Here is an 18,321-nt window from a genome sequence, read left to right on the forward strand (position 1 = left end):
ATGACGTCACCTCAATCTCAGGAGGATTGTCATTAACATCAATCACGTTTATTTTAACACTTTTGTCACTAGTTAGAGGAACTGGTCCGTTATCTGAAGCCTGAACATCAATTTCGTAACTTTTGCTTTTCTCAAAATCAATTTGACCCTTTACTGTAATTTCACCAGTATTTTCATTTATACTGAATAGTTCAGTGATTTTAGATTTAACTTCATTACCAAATGAATAAATTATTTCTCCGTTTGCTCCTTTGTCTAAATCTGTTGCATTTACTTGAATCACTACAGTCCCAATCGGAATATTTTCCTTAATTATAGCAGAATATGTTTCTTTAGTGAACACTGGAGAGTTGTCATTAACATCAAGTACATCCACAATTATTTCTATGTTTCCAGATTTCGCAGGTTTGCCTCCATCAACGGCTGTTAGACGCAGTTTATGTTTCTCTGTTGTTTCTCTGTCTAGCTGCTTCTGGAGGACTAAAAACGGAACCTTGCCATCCTCTCCTCTATCTTTGACTTCTACTCTGAAATGTTCGTTCTGGCTGAGTTTATATTGCTGAATAGAGAACTGACCCACATCGGGGTCCTGCGCAGCCTGTAGCTGAAACCTCGCCCCCGGAAGAGCAGACTCTGATATTTCCAGTCGTTTCTCTTTCTCCATAAAAACAGGAGCGTGATCATTGATATCAATGATTTCAACTTCTACATAATGAATCTCTAGCGGATTTTCTAACATAATCTTTAGGTTGATCAAACAGGGAGAGCTCTTTTCACAAACCTCCTCTCGGTCTATTTTCTTTTTCAGATACAGATTTCCATCGCTTTGATTCACTTCAAACAGCGGCTCGGATGAATCTGCAACGATGCGATATCCTCTGAGCTTCAGCGCATTCTTGTCAAGTCCCAAATCCTTCGCTATATTTCCAACCACAGTTCCACCTTGAACCTCTTCAGAGACAGAATATCTGATCTGCGCAAAAGCTCCGCTCCAGAAAACGGTCAGAATAACAAAGACAAAACAACCCCGTCGCTGCTGCCGCGCGTTGCGTCCTCTTTGTTCCATGTCGGAGCGCTGATTCATCACAGTCCATTTAAGAAATCCCAATTTACAATCCAGTCAGCAACCGTCTATTTGCTAGGTATTTAAGGGTATAATTTACACGGGGGGAAAAACCCTTATGTCCTTCTATTAATCTCAGTCTTGCTTTGTGAGGCTACCACATCAGCTCCACCGTCCACTCTGACGTTACGCACGGAGACGTTCTCTATTTCTTGAAATCCAGTGACACCAAGCGTTAGATTGTGTATTTCACACAAATTCATTTATTCTATTTTGAATTTGCAAAAATATTAATAGATGAATATATATTCAACCCCTTAACATCTTTTTTTCACAACATTTCATATTTATTCTTTTAAGATGCTGCAGTAGTTTCTAGTCAGCTTTATAAATGCAGGGATATATATATATATATATATATATATATATATATATATATATATATATATATATATATATATATATATATATGTATATATATCTTATGAAATAGAAATAGATGATATAATAAATCCACACATTTTCGATAATTACTTTAATTTATTTTGAGTCATTGGGTTGCTTGAGCATATCCTAGTCACCATTGAGTACAAGCAGGTAAAACCCTGGATATTCCACCTTAGTACAACAAGACAGACAACGACACACACATTCCTGTTAAAACTTGAAGGAATAGTTAAGAGATACTAGTTAACCTGTGAAGCATGTCTTTGGAATTCACAATTAATCTGAAATTTCCAGATAAAGCCCACTTTATGCACAAGGAGAAATTACAACCTTCAGACAGACAAGTCACGTGCTGCAATTTAAACGAAATAAACTGAGTGCTTTACAAATCTTTGCAGCACAAATGAAATACTCATTTATCTTCTTGGCTGTTTTGTCCCTTTGTGTGAAGGCAAGGTACATCCTGGACAGGTCAGAAGTCTGTCGCAGGGCCTCAGTCACAGATCCATTTAAACTCACTTTCACAGCAGCTGCAGTTTAGTCACCAATTCACCTATGAAGCATGTTTTTGGATGATGGGAGAAAACCAGAGTCCCCGGTAAAAACCCACACATGAACAGTAGAACATGCAAACTCCACACAGAAAGGTCCTCAGTTAGTGTTTCTGCTTCAGATCCCCCAGCTGGGATTTGAACCAGGGCCTTCTTGCTGTGAGGCAAGAGCGCTGACCACTGCACCACCATGCAGCCCACAAATTAAATAAATATTCTAAATGTTATTTTTTGTCATCAGTTAAGCACAGCACAGTAACCATTTTAGGGAAAAAATGCTTAGGCCTTATAAAAATGTAGCCTAGTCCAATAAAACTTCTTTAAAAGAGAGAACCTATCTGACTTATTAAAATATAAATCTAAAAATGTAAAGGAAACCTACTAATACAAAGATAGTTATGAAAAGTTCAGCTTTGTTAAATAGAATAAAACAAATTTGAAATATCACCCTATAAATACTGATCTGGTTTGTTGGTTTCCAACTGTGTAAAAGCTTTCAATCCATGTCTGACAAGAATTGAAAAACCCAGATCCATCACCATTGGCAATATGGTTCACATTTGATGTAATTTGTGCATAAAAAATATATAAATGTTATATTTATTACTTAATCCCAGTTCAAAATAATCCTATAGTCTTGTAAAATTTACTAGACATTTAATTTATTTGCCAAACAAGTTACAGACACATCTCCCTATAAATATGCAGGCTAAGAAAAGTTTTTTTTTCAAAAGACTTCCCATGAAACCCTTATGTGTTTCACTGTTAAAACACACCCGCAAAGTAACAATGCTTTGCTTTTGAACTAAAGTAATACAAAAAAGAAAATGAAGACTCTTGAACAAAAATTCAGCAAACCCTTGAAAAGCCAAAGACCTCAGAAATCTATGATCTTGAGGACTTTTAAATGCATGCAGGTAAAGCTTGTACAAACTGGGACAACCAACTTCAGAAACAATATCAGTTATCAATTCAACATCCAAATGGGAAAGCCAGTTTACTGCGAGTATTATTTTGAGCACTTTCAAGAAGTAATCTTACCTCATCCAAGGTATTCCTCCTATCAGGAAGTACAAGTGTGTTTGCGTGACTTCCAGGAACTATGGTAGATCCAACACTCATTCTGGGTCCCACTAACATGTAGCGTTTGTCTCCAGATCTGTACTGGATGCTGTGACACAGTGTTCCATCATAATTGGGCTCTGGCAGATATTTGGAAGTATAGTCTGTGGACTTGGAGCACTGCATTGCAATCAGCACGATGATGCTGATGAGAAACAGCAGGGAAACGGAGCCCAAAGTGATGATGAGGTAGAAAGTCACGTGACTGTCTTCATCCTCCGCTGCTGCACTTTGAACATCAGAAGCTGCAAAAGCCTCTTTGGGCTCCACAAGTTTGACAATGACAGTAGCTGTTGCTGAGAGGGAAACGTTGCCATTGTCTTTGACCAGGATGAGCAGTTTGTGTTCAGCCTCGTCTGTCTCTGTGAACGAGCGGAGAGTTCGGATCTGTCCTGTATAGCGGTCCAAAGCAAAGAGACTGTGGTCAGTCACTTGCTGCAGTGAGAACAGCAGCCAGCCGTTATATCCTATATCAGCGTCATAGGCTCGCACTTTAGTCACCAAGTGTCCTGCGTTCACGTTGCGGGGAATCTCCTCCACCCCTTCAGCAGAACCGTTGGAGCTGACTGGATACAGGATGACTGGAGCGTTGTCGTTCTGATCCAGAATGAACACGTTCACTGTCACGTTGCTGCTCAGAGGAGGACTTCCAGAATCTGTGGCAACAACGTGGAACTGGAACGTTTTCACGCTTTCAAAGTCAAAGCTTTTCAGAGCTGAAATTTCTCCCGTTTCTGAGTTGATGCTTAAAAATGAAGACAGCTTGTTGTCGCTGTTCATTTCTCTTAGGATTCCATATGAAACTAGTGCATTTTCTCCATCGTCTCGGTCAAAGGCTTTCACTGAAAAAACTGAAGCTCCAGGAATGTTGTTCTCACTGATGTAAAAAGTATATGGACCCATTGAAAACTCTGGAAAGTTGTCATTGACATCAGAAACTACAACGTTGATGGTCTTTTCAACAGTAAACGAAGGATCTCCTGAGTCTTTTGCAATGATTGTTACGTCATAATGAGGTCTGATCTCTCTGTCTAACTGTGACATGCTTACAACAGCAAACATGTTTTCCTTTAAAGATGGAGACAAAGTAAAAGGAACGTCTTGTTTAATTGTACAAATCACTTTTCCATTAATTCCAGAGTCTGAATCACGGACGCTGATTAGTGCCACTGTAGTTCCTATTTTGGAATCCTCTTTGATTGAGTTGGAGAATGACGTCACCTCAATCTCAGGAGGATTGTCATTAACATCAATCACGTTTATTTTAACACTTTTGTCACTAGTTAGAGGAACTGGTCCTTTATCTGAAGCCTGAACATCAATTTCATAACTTTTGCTTTTCTCAAAATCAATTTGACCTTTTACTGTAATTTCACCAGTATTTTCATTTATACTGAATAGTTCAGTAATTTTTGATTTAACTTCATTACCAAATGAATAAATTATTTCCCCGTTTGCTCCTTTGTCTAAATCTGTTGCATTGACCTGAATCACCACAGTCCCAATCGGAATATTTTCCTTAATTATAGCAGAATATGTTTCTTTAGTGAACACTGGAGAGTTGTCATTGACATCAAGTACATCCACAATTATTTCTATGTTTCCAGATTTCGCAGGTTTGCCTCCATCAACGGCTGTTAGACGCAGTTTATGTTTCTCTGTTGTTTCTCTGTCTAGCTGCTTCTGCAGCACTAAAAACGGAACCTTACCATCCTCTCCTCTATCTTTGACTTCTACTCTAAAATGTTCGTTCTGGCTGAGTTTATATTGCTGAATAGAGAACTGACCCACATCGGGGTCCTGCGCAGCCTGTAGCTGAAACCTCGCCCCTGGAAGAACCGATTCGAATATTTCCAGTTGTTTCTCTTTCTCCATAAAAACAGGAGCGTGATCATTAATATCAAGGATTTCAACTTCCACATAATGAATCTCTAGCGGGTTTTCTAACACGGTTTTTAGGTTGATCAAACACGGAGAGCTCTTTTCACAAACCTCCTCTCGGTCTATTTTCTTTTTCAGATACAGATTTCCATCGCTTTGATTCACTTCAAACAGCGGCTCGGATGAATCTGCAACGATGCGATATCCTCTGAGCTTCAGTGCATTCTTGTCAAGTCCCAAATCCTTCGCTATATTTCCAACCACAGTTCCACCTTGAACCTCTTCAGAGACAGAATATCTGATCTGCGCAAAAGCTCCGCTCCAGAAAACGGTCAGAATAACAAAGACAAAACAACCCCGTCGCTGCTGCCGCGCGTTGCGTCCTCTTTGTTCCATGTCGGAGCGCTGATTCATCACAGTCCATCAAAGAAATCCCACTTTACAATCCAGTCCGCAACCGTCTATTTGCTAGGTATTTAAGGGTATAATTTACACGGGGGAAAAAACCCTTATGTCCTTCTATTAATCTCAGTCTTGCTTTGTGAGGCTACCACATCAGCTCCACCGTCCACTCTGACGTTACGCACGGAGACGTTCTCTATTTCTTGAAATCCAGTGACACCAAGCGTTAGATTGTGTATTTCACACAAATTCATTTATTCTATTTTGAATTTGCAAAAATATTAATAGATAAATATATATTCAACCCCTTAACATCTTTTTTTCACAACATTTCATATTTATTCTTTTAAGATGCTGCAGTAGTTTTTAGTCAGCTCTAGAAATGCAGGGATATATATATATATCTGCGACAGACTGGCGACCTGTCCAGGGTGTACCCCGCCTTCGCCCATCAGTAGCCGGGATGGGCTCCGGCACACCGCGACCCCGAAAGGGAAGAAGCGGCCAAGAAGATGGATGGATATATATATATATATATATATATATATATATATATATATATTATGAAATAGAAATAGATGATATAATAAATCCACACATTTTCGATAATTACTTTAATTTATTTTGAGTCATTGGGTTGCTTGAGCCTATCCTAGTCACCATTGAGTACAAGCAGGTAAAACCCTGGATATTTCATCTCAGTACAACAAGACAGACAACGACACATACATTCCTGTAAAAACTTGAAGGAATAGTTAAGAGATACTAGTTAACCTATGAAGCATGTTTTTGGACTACAATTAATCTGAAATTTCCAAATAAAGCCCACTTTATGCACAAGGAGAAATTACAACCTTCAGACAGACAAGTCACGATCTGGGATTTAAGTAAATCAAACTTTCTGTAAGGAACCATGAGTCTATACACATCATTGCAGCACAAATGTAATACTCATTTATCTTCTTGGCTGATTTGTCCCTTTGTGTGAAGGCAGGACAGGTCAGCAGTCTGTCGCAGGGCCTCAGTCACACATCCATTCAAACTCACTTTCACAACAAGCTGCAGTTTAGTCACCAATTCACCTATGAAGCATGTTTTTGGATGATGGGAGAAAGCCAGACTCCCAGTTGAAAACCCAGACATGCACAGGAGAACATGCAAACTCCACACAGAAAGGCCACCAGTTGGTGTTTCTGCTTCAGATCCCCCAGCTGGGATTTGAACCAGGGCCTTCTTGCTGTGAGGCAAGAGCGCTGACCACTGCACCACCGTGCAGCCCACAAATGAAATACATATTCTAAATAATCTTATTTTTGTCATTAGTTAAGCACAGCACAGTAACCATTTTAGGGGAAAAAATGCTTAGGCCTTATAAAAAATGTAGCCTAGTCCATTTCAACTTCTTTAAAAGCAAGGACCTCTCTTACTTATTAAAATCTAAATCTAAAAATGTAAAGGAAACCTACTAATACAAAAATAGTAATAAAAAGTTCAGCTTTGTTAAACAGACATAGCTGTCTATAAATATGCAGGCTAAGAAACGTTATCTTTTTTTCAAAAGTCTTCCCATGTAAGCCTCTTGTTTTCCCCAGAAAAAACGCACCTGCAAAGTAACAATGCTTTGCTTTTAAACTATAGTAATACATGAGGCACGAGGCTCAAACTATTCCCCCCCAAACGAGTAACTGCCACAGCCTAAAGGTTCAAAGTGACAGCACGAGGTACCAGCTGTGGCCCTCAAACGAGTACTGCCACAACCTGAAGGCTTAAACAAAGTGGCAGCACGAGGAACAAATATAAAAAAAAAAAAAGAGAGAGAAAAACACCCCTAAACAAGTACTGACACCATCACTGCAGATAGAAACGTCAAAAACACCTGGGCAGATCGAAAACCTGGGGCAATACAGGCTGCAAAACACAAGCCACCAACTAGGCATTATCCCAAACAAAATACACCTGGCTAAGTGGGACAAACACAGAGAGGGTTTAACAGATCCTGGCAGAGGATGTTTGGGGTGGAACATATCCCGGACAAAGGGGTACATATCCCGGATGAGCCCCCATATGTTACGTCCCCAATGGGCAAACTGGCCCGGAGTCTAGGGGATGACCATCAGTGGGGACAATAACATTAAACTGGACACCGAACATAAAGGAAACACAGTTTATTAAAATAAATGAGAACATGTGTCCTGAAATTGAACAAAGAAATAATTAGTTTGCTGGTTAAAAAGAATCAAACCAAAGCAGAGTTGGAACCTTAGCCAAAAGAAAAAGAAGTCAGGGAGACTACTGATTCAGTCATGATGACCGTCGGAGTCAGCAGCTCCCTGCTAACGGCTGGCTAACAAAACTACCTGAAGAACAGAAATGAAACAAAGCCCACAAATCAGAACTACCAAGGTCCAATCCCAGACTAACACAACAAAATCCAGCAATCTAAGATTGCTGAGGACAAAAACCAGCCCACACCAACACCACACAAACTAACACCCAGCCTGCTGCTCTGCTCCGTGCCTGGCTTGGTGTGGCTGCCTCTGACTTAAATAGACACCAGTTGCCAATCAAGGCACATTGGCCACACCTGCCAGGTGAGCCATAGGGAACTGAATGGAAAAGGAGGCCAGACAGCAGCAGCAGGACGTGACATAGTGTAATACAAAAAAAGAAAATGAAAACTCTTGAACAAAATTTTAGATCAGATCAGCAATCTCGGGAAAAGACAAAGACCTCAGGAAACTATAATCTTGAGGATTTTTAAAAGCATGCTGGTAAAGGTTGCACAGACTGGGACAGCCTACTTTAGAAACAATATTAGTTATTAATTCAACATCCAAAAAGCCCGTTTACTGCAAGTATTCTCTTAAGCATTAGAAGTAATCTTACCTCATCCAAGGTATTCCTCCTATCAGGAAGCACAAGTGTGTTTGCGTGACTTCCAGGAACTATGGTAGATCCAACACTTATTCTGGGTCCCACTAACATGTAGCGTTTGTCTCCAGATCTGTACTGGATGCTGTGACACAGTGTTCCATCATAATTGGGCTCTGGCAGATATTTGGAAGTATAGTCTGTGGACTTGGAGCACTGCATTGCAATCAGCACGATGATGCTGATGAGAAACAGCAGGGAAACGGAGCCCAAAGTGATGATGAGGTAGAAAGTCACGTGACTGTCTTCATCCTCCGCTGCTGCACTTTGAACATCAGAAGCTGCAAAAGCCTCTTTGGGCTCCACAAGTTTGACAATGACAGTAGCTGTTGCTGAGAGGGAAACGTTGCCATTGTCTTTGACCAGGATGAGCAGTTTGTGTTCAGCCTCGTCTGTCTCTGTGAACGAGCGGAGAGTTCGGATCTGTCCTGTATAGCGGTCCAAAGCAAAGAGACTGTGGTCAGTCACTTGCTGCAGTGAGAACAGCAGCCAGCCGTTATATCCTATATCAGCGTCATAGGCTCGCACTTTAGTCACCAAGTGTCCTGCGTTCACGTTGCGGGGAATCTCCTCCACCCCTTCAGCAGAACCGTTGGAGCTGACTGGATACAGGATGACTGGAGCGTTGTCGTTCTGATCCAGAATGAACACGTTCACTGTCACGTTGCTGCTCAGAGGAGGACTTCCAGAATCTGTGGCAACAACGTGGAACTGGAACGTTTTCACACTTTCAAAGTCAAAACTTTTCAGAGCTGAAATTTCTCCTGTTTCTGAGTTAATGCTTAGAAATGAAGACAGCTTGTTGTCACTGTTCATTTCTCTTAGGATTCCATATGAAACTAGTGCATTTTCTCCATCGTCTCGGTCAAAGGCTTTCACTGAAAAAACTGAAGCTCCAGGAATGTTGTTCTCACTGATGTAAAAAGTATATGGAGCCATTGAAAACTCTGGAAAGTTGTCATTGACATCAGAAACTACAACGTTGATGGTCTTTTCAACAGTAAACGAAGGATCTCCTGAGTCTTTTGCAATGATTGTTACGTCATAATGAGGCCTAATCTCTCTGTCTAACTGTGACATGCTCACAACAGCAAACATGTTTTCTTTTAAAGATGGAGACAAAGTAAAAGGAACGTCTTGTTTAATTGTACAAATCACTTTTCCATTAATTCCAGAGTCTGAATCACGGACGCTGATTAGTGCCACTGTAGTTCCTATTTTGGAATCCTCTTTGATTGAGTTGGAGAATGACGTCACCTCAATCTCAGGAGGATTGTCATTAACATCAATCACGTTTATTTTAACACTTTTGTCAGTTGTTAAAGGAGCATGCCCCCTATCTGAAGCCTGAACATCAATGTCGAACATTTTACTTTTTTCATAGTCAATCTGACCTTTCACTGTAATTTCACCAGTATTTTTATTTAGACTGAACAGTTCAGATGTTTTCTTATTGACTTCATTACCAAATGAATAAATGATTTCCCCGTTTGCTCCTTTGTCTAAATCTGTTGCATTGACTTGAATCACTACAGTCCCAATCGGAATATTTTCCTTAATTGTAGCAGAATATGATTCTTTAGTGAACACTGGAGAGTTGTCATTAATATCAAGTACATCCAAAATTATTTCTATGTTTCCAGATTTCGCAGGTTTGCCTCCATCAACGGCTGTTAGACGCAGTTTATGTTTCTCTGTTGTTTCTCTGTCTAGCTGCTTCTGCAGGACTAAAAACGGAACCTTACCATCCTCTGCTCTATCTTTCACTTCTACTCTAAAATGTTCGTTCTGGCTGAGTTTATATTGCTGAATAGAGAACTGACCCACATCGGGGTCCTGCGCAGCCTGTAGCTGAAACCTCGCCCCAGGAAGAACCGATTCGAATATTTCCAGTCGTTTCTCTTTCTCCATAAAAACAGGAGCGTGATCATTAATATCAAGGATTTCAACTTCCACATAATGAATCTCTAGCGGATTTTCTAACATAATCTTTAGGTTGATCAAACAGGGAGAGCTCTTTACACAAACCTCCTCTCGGTCTATTTTCTTTTTCAGATACAGATTTCCATCGCTTTGATTCACTTCAAACAGCGGCTCGGATGAATCTGCAACGATGCGATATCCTCTGAGCTTCAGTGCATTCTTGTCAAGTCCCAAATCCTTCGCGATATTTCCAACCACAGTTCCACCTTGAACCTCTTCAGAGACAGAATATCTGATCTGCGCAAAAGCTCCGCTCCAGAAAACGGTCAGAATAACAAAGACAAAACAACCCCGTCGCTGCTGCCGCGCGTTGCGTCCTCTTTGTTCCATGTCGGAGCGCTGAATCATCACAGTCCATCAAAGAAATCCCACTTTACAATCCAGTTCGCAATCGTCTCTTGTATAGGTCTATAAGGGTATCTTTTAGAGGAGAAAAAACCCTATGTTATTCTTTTAGTCTCGGTCTTGCTTTGTGAGGCTACCACATCAGCTCCACCGGCTGCTCTGACGTTACGCATGGAGACGTTCTTTATTTCTTGAAATCCAGTGACACCAAGCGTTAGATTGTGTATTTCACACTTGTCAATGTATCATTTTTTGAATTTGCAAAACGTATTAATGGATGAATATATAATCAACCCCTTAACATATATATATATATATATATTGGCCAACATTTCATTTTTATTCAATTAAGATGCTGCAGTAGTTTTTAGTCAGGTTTATGAATGCAGGATGCAGGGATATATTTATATATAAAAATCTTTTGAAATAGATGATAATATAAATCCACGCATTTTCGATAATTACTTTAATTTTTTTTGGGTCATTGTGTTGCTTGAGCCTATCCTAGTCACCATTGAGTACAAGCAGGTAAAACCCTGGATATTCCATCTCAGTACAACAAGACAGAGAACGACACACACATTCATGTTAAAACTTAAAGGAATAGTTAAGAGATACTAGTTAACCTGTGAAGCATGTTTTGGACTTTACAACCAATCTGAAATTTCCAGATAAAGCCCACTTGATGCACAAGGAGAAATTACAACCTTCAGACAGACAAGTCACAGGATTCAAACGAATCAAACTTTCTGCAAGGAACCATGAGTGCTATACACATCATTGCAGCACAAATGAAATATCAATTTATCTTCTTGGCTGATTTGTCCCTTTGTGTGAAGGTAAGGTACATCCTGGACAGGTCAGCAGTCTGTCGCAGGGCCTCAGTCACACATCCACTCAAAGTCACTTTCACAACAAGCTGCAATGTAGTCACCAATTAACCTATGAAGCATGTTTTTGGATGATGGGAGAAAACCAGAGTCCCCGGTAAAAACCCACACATGAACAGGAGAACATGGTAACTCCACACAGAAAGGTCCTCAGTTGGTGTTTCTGCTTCAGATCCCCCAGCTGGGATTTGAACCAGGGCCTTCTTGCTGTGAGGCAAGAGCGCTAACCACTGCACCACCGTGCAGTCCACAAATGAAATAAATATTCTAAGAAATACATATTCTAAATAATGTTATTTTTTGTCATTATTTAAGCACAGCACAGTAACCATTTTAGGGTAAAAATGCTTAGGCCTTTCTAAAAATGTAGCCTAGTCCAATTCCACTTCTTTAAAAGCAGGGAACTCTCTGACTTATTAAAATATAAATCTAAAAATGTAAAGGAAACCTACTAATACAAAGATAGTAATAAAACGTTCAGCCTTGTTAAACAGACATAGCTCCCTATAAATATGCAGGCCAAGAATTTTTATTTTTATTTTCCCAAAAGTCTTCCCATGTAAGCCTCTTGTTTTCCCTAGATAAAACACGCCTGCAAAGTAACAATGCTTTGCTTTTAAACTATAGTAATACATGAGGCACGAGGCTCAAACTATTTCCCCCCCAAACGAGTAACTGCCACAGCCTAAAGGTTCAAAGTGACAGCACGAGGTACCAGCTGTGGCCCTCAAACGAGTACTGCCACAACCTGAAGGCTTAAACAAAGTGGCAGCACGAGGAACAAATATAAAAAAGAGAAAAACACCCCTAAACAAGTACTGACACCATCACTGCAGATAGAAACGTCAAAAACACCTGGGCAGATCGAAAACCTGGGGCAATACAGGCTGCAAAACACAAGCCACCAACTAGGCATCACCCCAAAGAAAATGCACCTGGCTAAGTGGGACAAACAGACAGAGGGTTCAACAGATCCTGGCAGAGGATGTTTGGGGTGGAACATATCCCGGATGAAGGGGTACATATCCCGGACGAGCCCCCATATGTTACATCCCTAATGGGCAAACTGGCCCGGAGTCTAGGGGATGATCATTAGTGGGGACAATAACATTAAACTGGACACCGAACATAAAGGAAACACAGTTTATTAAAATAAATGAGAACCTGCATCCTGAAATTGAACAAAGAAATAATTAGTTTGCTGGTTAAAAAGAACAAACCAAAACAGAGTTGGAACCTTGGCCAAAAGAAAAAATAAGTCAGGGAGACTACTGACCCAGCCATGACGACCGTCGGAGTCAGCAGCTCCCTGCTAACGGCTGCCTAACAAAACTACCTGAAGAACAGAAATGAAACAAAGCCCGCAAATCAGAACTGCCAAGGTCCAACCCCAGACTAACACAACAAAATCCAGCAATCTAAGATTGCTGAGGACATAAACCAGCCCAAGCCAACACCACACAAACTAACACCCAGCCTGCTGCTCTGCTCCGTGCCTGGCTGGCTAGCTGGCTGGCTTGGTGTTGGCACCTCTGACTTAAATAGACACCAGCTGCCAATCAAGGCACATTGGCCACACCTGCCAGATGAGCCGAAGGGAACTGAATGGAAAAGGAGGCCAGACAGCAGCAGCAGGACATAACATAAAGTAATACAAAAAAAAGAAAATGAAAACTCTTTAACAAAATTTTAGGTCAGATCAGCAATCTCGGGAAAAGACAAAGACCTCAGGAAACTATAGCCTTGAGGATTTTTAAAAGCAAAATGGTAAAGGTTGCACAGAATGGGACAGCCAACTTTAGAAACAATATTAGTTATCAATTCAACATCCAAAAAGCCCGTTTACTGCAAGTATTCTCTTAAGCATTAGAAGTAATCTTACCTCATCTGAAGTTTTCCTCCTATCAGGAAGCACAAGTGTGTTTGCGTGACTTCCAGGAACTATGGTAGATCCAACACTCATTCTGGGTCCCACTAACATGTAGCGTTTGTCTCCAGATCTGTACTGGATGCTGTGACACAGTGTTCCATCATAATTGGGCTCTGGCAGATATTTGGAAGTATAGTCTGTGGACTTGGAGCACTGCATTGCAATCAGCACGATGATGCTGATGAGAAACAGCAGGGAAACGGAGCCCAAAGTGATGATGAGGTAGAAAGTCACGTGACTGTCTTCATCCTCCGCTGCTGCACTTTGAACATCAGAAGCTGCAAAAGCCTCTTTGGGCTCCACAAGTTTGACAATGACAGTAGCTGTTGCTGAGAGGGAAACGTTGCCATTGTCTTTGACCAGGATGAGCAGTTTGTGTTCAGCCTCGTCTGTCTCTGTGAACGAGCGGAGAGTTCGGATCTGTCCTGTATAGCGGTCCAAAGCAAAGAGACTGTGGTCAGTCACTTGCTGCAGTGAGAACAGCAGCCAGCCGTTATATCCTATATCAGCGTCATAGGCTCGCACTTTAGTCACCAAGTGTCCTGCGTTCACGTTGCGGGGAATCTCCTCCACCCCTTCAGCAGAACCGTTGGAGCTGACTGGATACAGGATGACTGGAGCGTTGTCGTTCTGATCCAGAATGAACACGTTCACTGTCACGTTGCTGCTCAGAGGAGGACTTCCAGAATCTGTGGCAACAACGTGGAACTGGAACGTTTTCACACTTTCAAAGTCAAAGCTTTTCAGAGCTACAACTTCTCCACTTTCAGAGTTTATATTAAGAAATGAAGCCATTTTGTTGTCTTCTTTTCCATCTGTTATAATGTGATACGCAATGAGAGCATTATCATTCAAGTCCTGATCAAGAGCTTTAATAGAAAATATGGACACTCCTTGTTTATTTCCCTCATGTATATAAAACGTGTAAGGACTCAGAGAAAACTCAGGACAGTTGTCATTAATGTCCGATATCACAACACTTACAGTTTTTTCAGACGATAATGGAGGCTGACCTGCATCTTTTGCAGTTATGGTTAAATCATAAATTGATTGTTTCTCTCTGTCCAGTGGGGCTTTTATCACCAGAGAAAACATGTTGTCCTCCACAGACTGTGATAAAGCAAATGGAACATTGTCATCTATTGAGCAAGTAACTTTGCCATTTAAACCTGAATCCAGGTCATTTAGACTAACAAGAGCAACTGTTGTTCCAGTTCTGGCGTCTTCAGGAATAGAGCTGGAAAAGGATGTAAACTCGATCTCAGGTGTATTATCATTAACATCAATTATCCTTATTTTCACACTTTTTTCTGTTGTGAGAGGAACAGTGCCTACATCTGACGCCTGAATTTCTATTTCATATTTGTCTTTCTCTTCATAATCTATCTGTCCTTTAACAGTTATCTCTCCTGTTTCTTTATTTAGATTAAATAACCTTAAAATATTTACATTCACGCTGTTACTAAATGAATAAACAACCTCCCCGTTTGTTCCTTCGTCTAAATCTGACGCATTCACCTGAACGACAGTTGTTCCTGTTGGAGCATTTTCTTTGAGTGTCACTGAATAATCATCTTCATTGAAAATAGGGGCATTATCGTTCACGTCTAAAACAATCACAATGATTCTCATTGTTCCAGTTTTCGGGGGTTTCCCTCCATCCAGTGCCGTAAGCGTCAAGACATGTCTGACAGTAGTTTCTCTGTCTAAAGGTTTCTGAACAACAAGTATCGGTATTTTTCCATCGTCTCCCTTATCCTTAACCTCCAAACGGAAGTTCTCATTCTGGCTGAGTTTATACTGCTGCACAGAGAACTGGCCGCTGTCTGCGTCATGTGCGGCTTTTAACTGAAATCGAGCTCCGAGCAACACAGACTCGGACATTTCCAGCGTGGTCTCGTTCTCCTGAAACGTCGGAGAATGATCATTTACATCCAATATTTCCACTCCAACGTAGTGAACTTCCAGAGGGTTCTCCAGAACTGTTTTCAGATTCAGCAAGCACAGAGCGGTCTGCGCGCACACCTCCTCTCTGTCAATCTTTCGCTTCACGTACAGAATCCCGTCACTGTGACTTACGCGGAAGAGCGGATCCGCATCATTTGAAACAATGCGATACTTCCTGCCTTTTAGTGTGGTTTTGTCTAAGCCCAGATCTTTCGCGATGTGTCCAACCAAAGTTCCTTCATTGACGTCCTCGGGTATGGAATATCTCACCTGGGCTGAGACTATGCAGCACAAAACGACGGGAATCAGGCATCGCAGCAAATATCCCGAAGCCCTTTGTTTCCTTTGTTCCATTGTCTGTCCGTCTGTTATCAATGATCCATCACAGACAAATGATCGACTGAAAATCCAGAATTCGGCATGGATGTGCTACAGATTTAAGACGGAAACAAATCAACCTTGTCGACGTTCGATGCGCAGAAACGATCCTGCTGTTGTCGAAGGTGGAGCGGTGTAAAAAGGTTCCACCACAAAGCAGCAGTGTGAGCTCCACTGATGGAGACTTTTTACACTATACTGACACCATGTGATCTGCTTTCTTATTGCAGAAACAAAAATGCTCTTTTAAACCAGCTTATCTATCACAGTTGTTGTTAAAGGCGCCAATGTGTTTTTAACGTCTGGAAAACAATATTCAGGACCAGGGACAGCGTTAGGAAATGTTTAGTGGTTTTTGTAGTAACCTTGTGATGCCTACATTGAAACTATACTCTGTTACCCATTTATTTCCCCCTATTTTAATTGCATTAAAGCTTACTTCGTTTTGCTTTTCGTGTATTTACAAATTGTGTTGTTTTCCTATTTTAAAATACCACAATGTTCTGCCTTATTATTATTTTATAAAATTTTTATTTGTAAATGAATAAAACATGAAAGAACAATTACTGCGTGAAAACTCAATTTATGTTAAACAAAGAGAGGAAAGGGGAATTATAAAACATTGAAAAGATAAGATCCAAAACAAACACATTTTTTAGAGCTAAGCTAATAAATAAATAATATTTTTCCTACAGTGCAGTGGCATGAGTAAGCAGACATCTTGAAGAAATAAGCCTTAAATTTTGCATAAAATACAAATGAAAATGAAAAGAAAGACACTATTGCTGGCTAGATATTTACTTTAATCTTTGATGTTTTCTTTCTGTCAAGAAACAAATGTGTTTTGATAGCTACAGGGAACCAAGGTAAAAAGATAAGACTATTTTTTAAGGTCAAACTAAAGTATAATATTGTATCCACATCTGAACTTTAGGCTGGGAGACTGAGTTTATTTCTTAAATGTTTTAATAACAGACCTATATTTGTTTTACATGTTTCAACTTTTTTCTTAATCTACTGCAGTTATTTCACCAGAGATTATAATTTGTTTAGTTTTATGTCTTGCATTTATTGGTGTAAAAAAAGGGACGCTAAGGTCATCTCAAAAGTGTGCACCTATCATTGTTACACAACTAACAGCATTGTTAAACGTAACAAAGTTGATCCAGAGTCAAAATAAATACATTTTAAAACAATGAAATAGTTATATTTTAATCAAAAATAGCAAACAATTAAATTCAGCAATGTGCTTCAGTGAACAAGCCATGATTTTTAACAAACATATCCAGATCCAAGATCATCTCCAAATAATATTTCCTACAGACACACTATCTAAAAGTAAGTGAACTTTAGACAGTTAGTCAAAGAGTCAAACAGACAGATAATCTAGCCAATAAACCGTTGCTTGAACTAACCTTCATTTTTTTATTTTTCATGTGGCTTGTACTTCAGCGATTTACACTACAATGTGTTCTAAACATCAGAACTGTTAAAATGAAACTCCTTCTTCAACATGACCAAATTCTGAGGTGATCTTTCAGAAGTAACTTGTAGCCAACAACTGTGGGCACATTGGACTGAACTTGTATAAACATTGAAGCCTATATGATACAATAGAGAAAAGAAAAGGACCAAACTATAGTATCTCAATGTAGCCTCAACTATTAAATGTTCCAACATGCATCCATCCATCCATAACTCACTGATTCCTGCACAGAAATGCATTGTTACTAAAACCCTAAAAACACAGAACGCAGATCCCTAGATTTAAAGTTCTTATCAACAAGAAGCCTAAAGATGTTGAGGAAAGTTTCCAGGGAAAAAAAATCTTCAAACCAATTTGAAGCTTTTTTAAAAAAAGAAATACAGACATGAAATAAAAACCTATCACGTAACAAAAAACTGGACAGCCAACGATAACAATTTTGAAAGTTTCAACATTAACAGCATAGCGGAAAAGCGTTAAGTAAATTTGCAACAGAGACCAACTTGAGCAATTTTAAAAAAGGAATGTCATGGAAATTATACATTTCATTATGTCTCATCCTCTGAGTCTTGTTTTCTTATTGTCAGAACACCCTGAGCACAATGTGTAAACATTTTGATTTCATTAGAACATCTTGTTCATATTAGATATGGCATTTACGCTCTTTATCTTTTTTTTTTCTTCTTCTTTGGCCTCCTTTTTGGCCTCCTTTTCCTGCTGGCGGCGCTGTTCGGGCTTGGCATGGCGAGCCATCTGGGCCAGACGGACAGTGCTGTCCTCACAACCAACACAAGACACACCAACACACTTCATTTCATCGGATCAACAAATATTCCACCACAGGAATCCTACCTCATCTGAAGTTTTCCTCCTGTCCGGAAGTACAAGTGTGTTTGCGTGACTTCCAGGAACTATGGTAGATCCAACACTCATTCTGGGTCCCACTAACATGTAGCGTTTGTCTC

The 18,321-nt window shown here is 40.1% G+C and overlaps 2 protein-coding genes across 9 annotated transcripts in view; both read right to left on the bottom strand.

Moving 5' to 3' along the window:
- The window catches only part of LOC112153550 (protocadherin alpha-C2), a 192,133-nt gene that overhangs the window by 116,438 nt on the left and 57,374 nt on the right, over positions 1 to 18,321 (bottom strand). Inside the window, exon 1 of one of the 8 annotated variants that reach the window (XM_036213978.1) lies at positions 13,498 to 16,012. The exons of 6 other annotated variants lie outside the window; for them this stretch is intronic. In XM_036213978.1, the coding sequence (XP_036069871.1) occupies positions 13,498 to 15,846 (2,349 nt within the window). In that variant the 5' untranslated portion in view covers positions 15,847 to 16,012. Of the gene's footprint in view, positions 1 to 8,352; positions 10,785 to 13,497; positions 16,013 to 18,321 lie in introns of those variants that run through there. One more of the 8 variants, XM_036213967.1, reaches the window with a different exon arrangement.
- LOC112153544 (protocadherin alpha-3) lies at positions 3,116 to 5,643 on the bottom strand (the record flags this gene model as incomplete). Its single annotated transcript, XM_024283848.2, is given in 1 exon segment — positions 3,116 to 5,643. A coding segment is annotated over 1 exon segment (2,363 nt), but the record flags the coding sequence as incomplete, so codon positions are not given.

Source organism: Oryzias melastigma, linkage group LG10, assembly GCF_002922805.2.
Source record: "Oryzias melastigma strain HK-1 linkage group LG10, ASM292280v2, whole genome shotgun sequence".
NCBI classification, from domain to species: domain Eukaryota; kingdom Metazoa; phylum Chordata; class Actinopteri; order Beloniformes; family Adrianichthyidae; genus Oryzias; species Oryzias melastigma.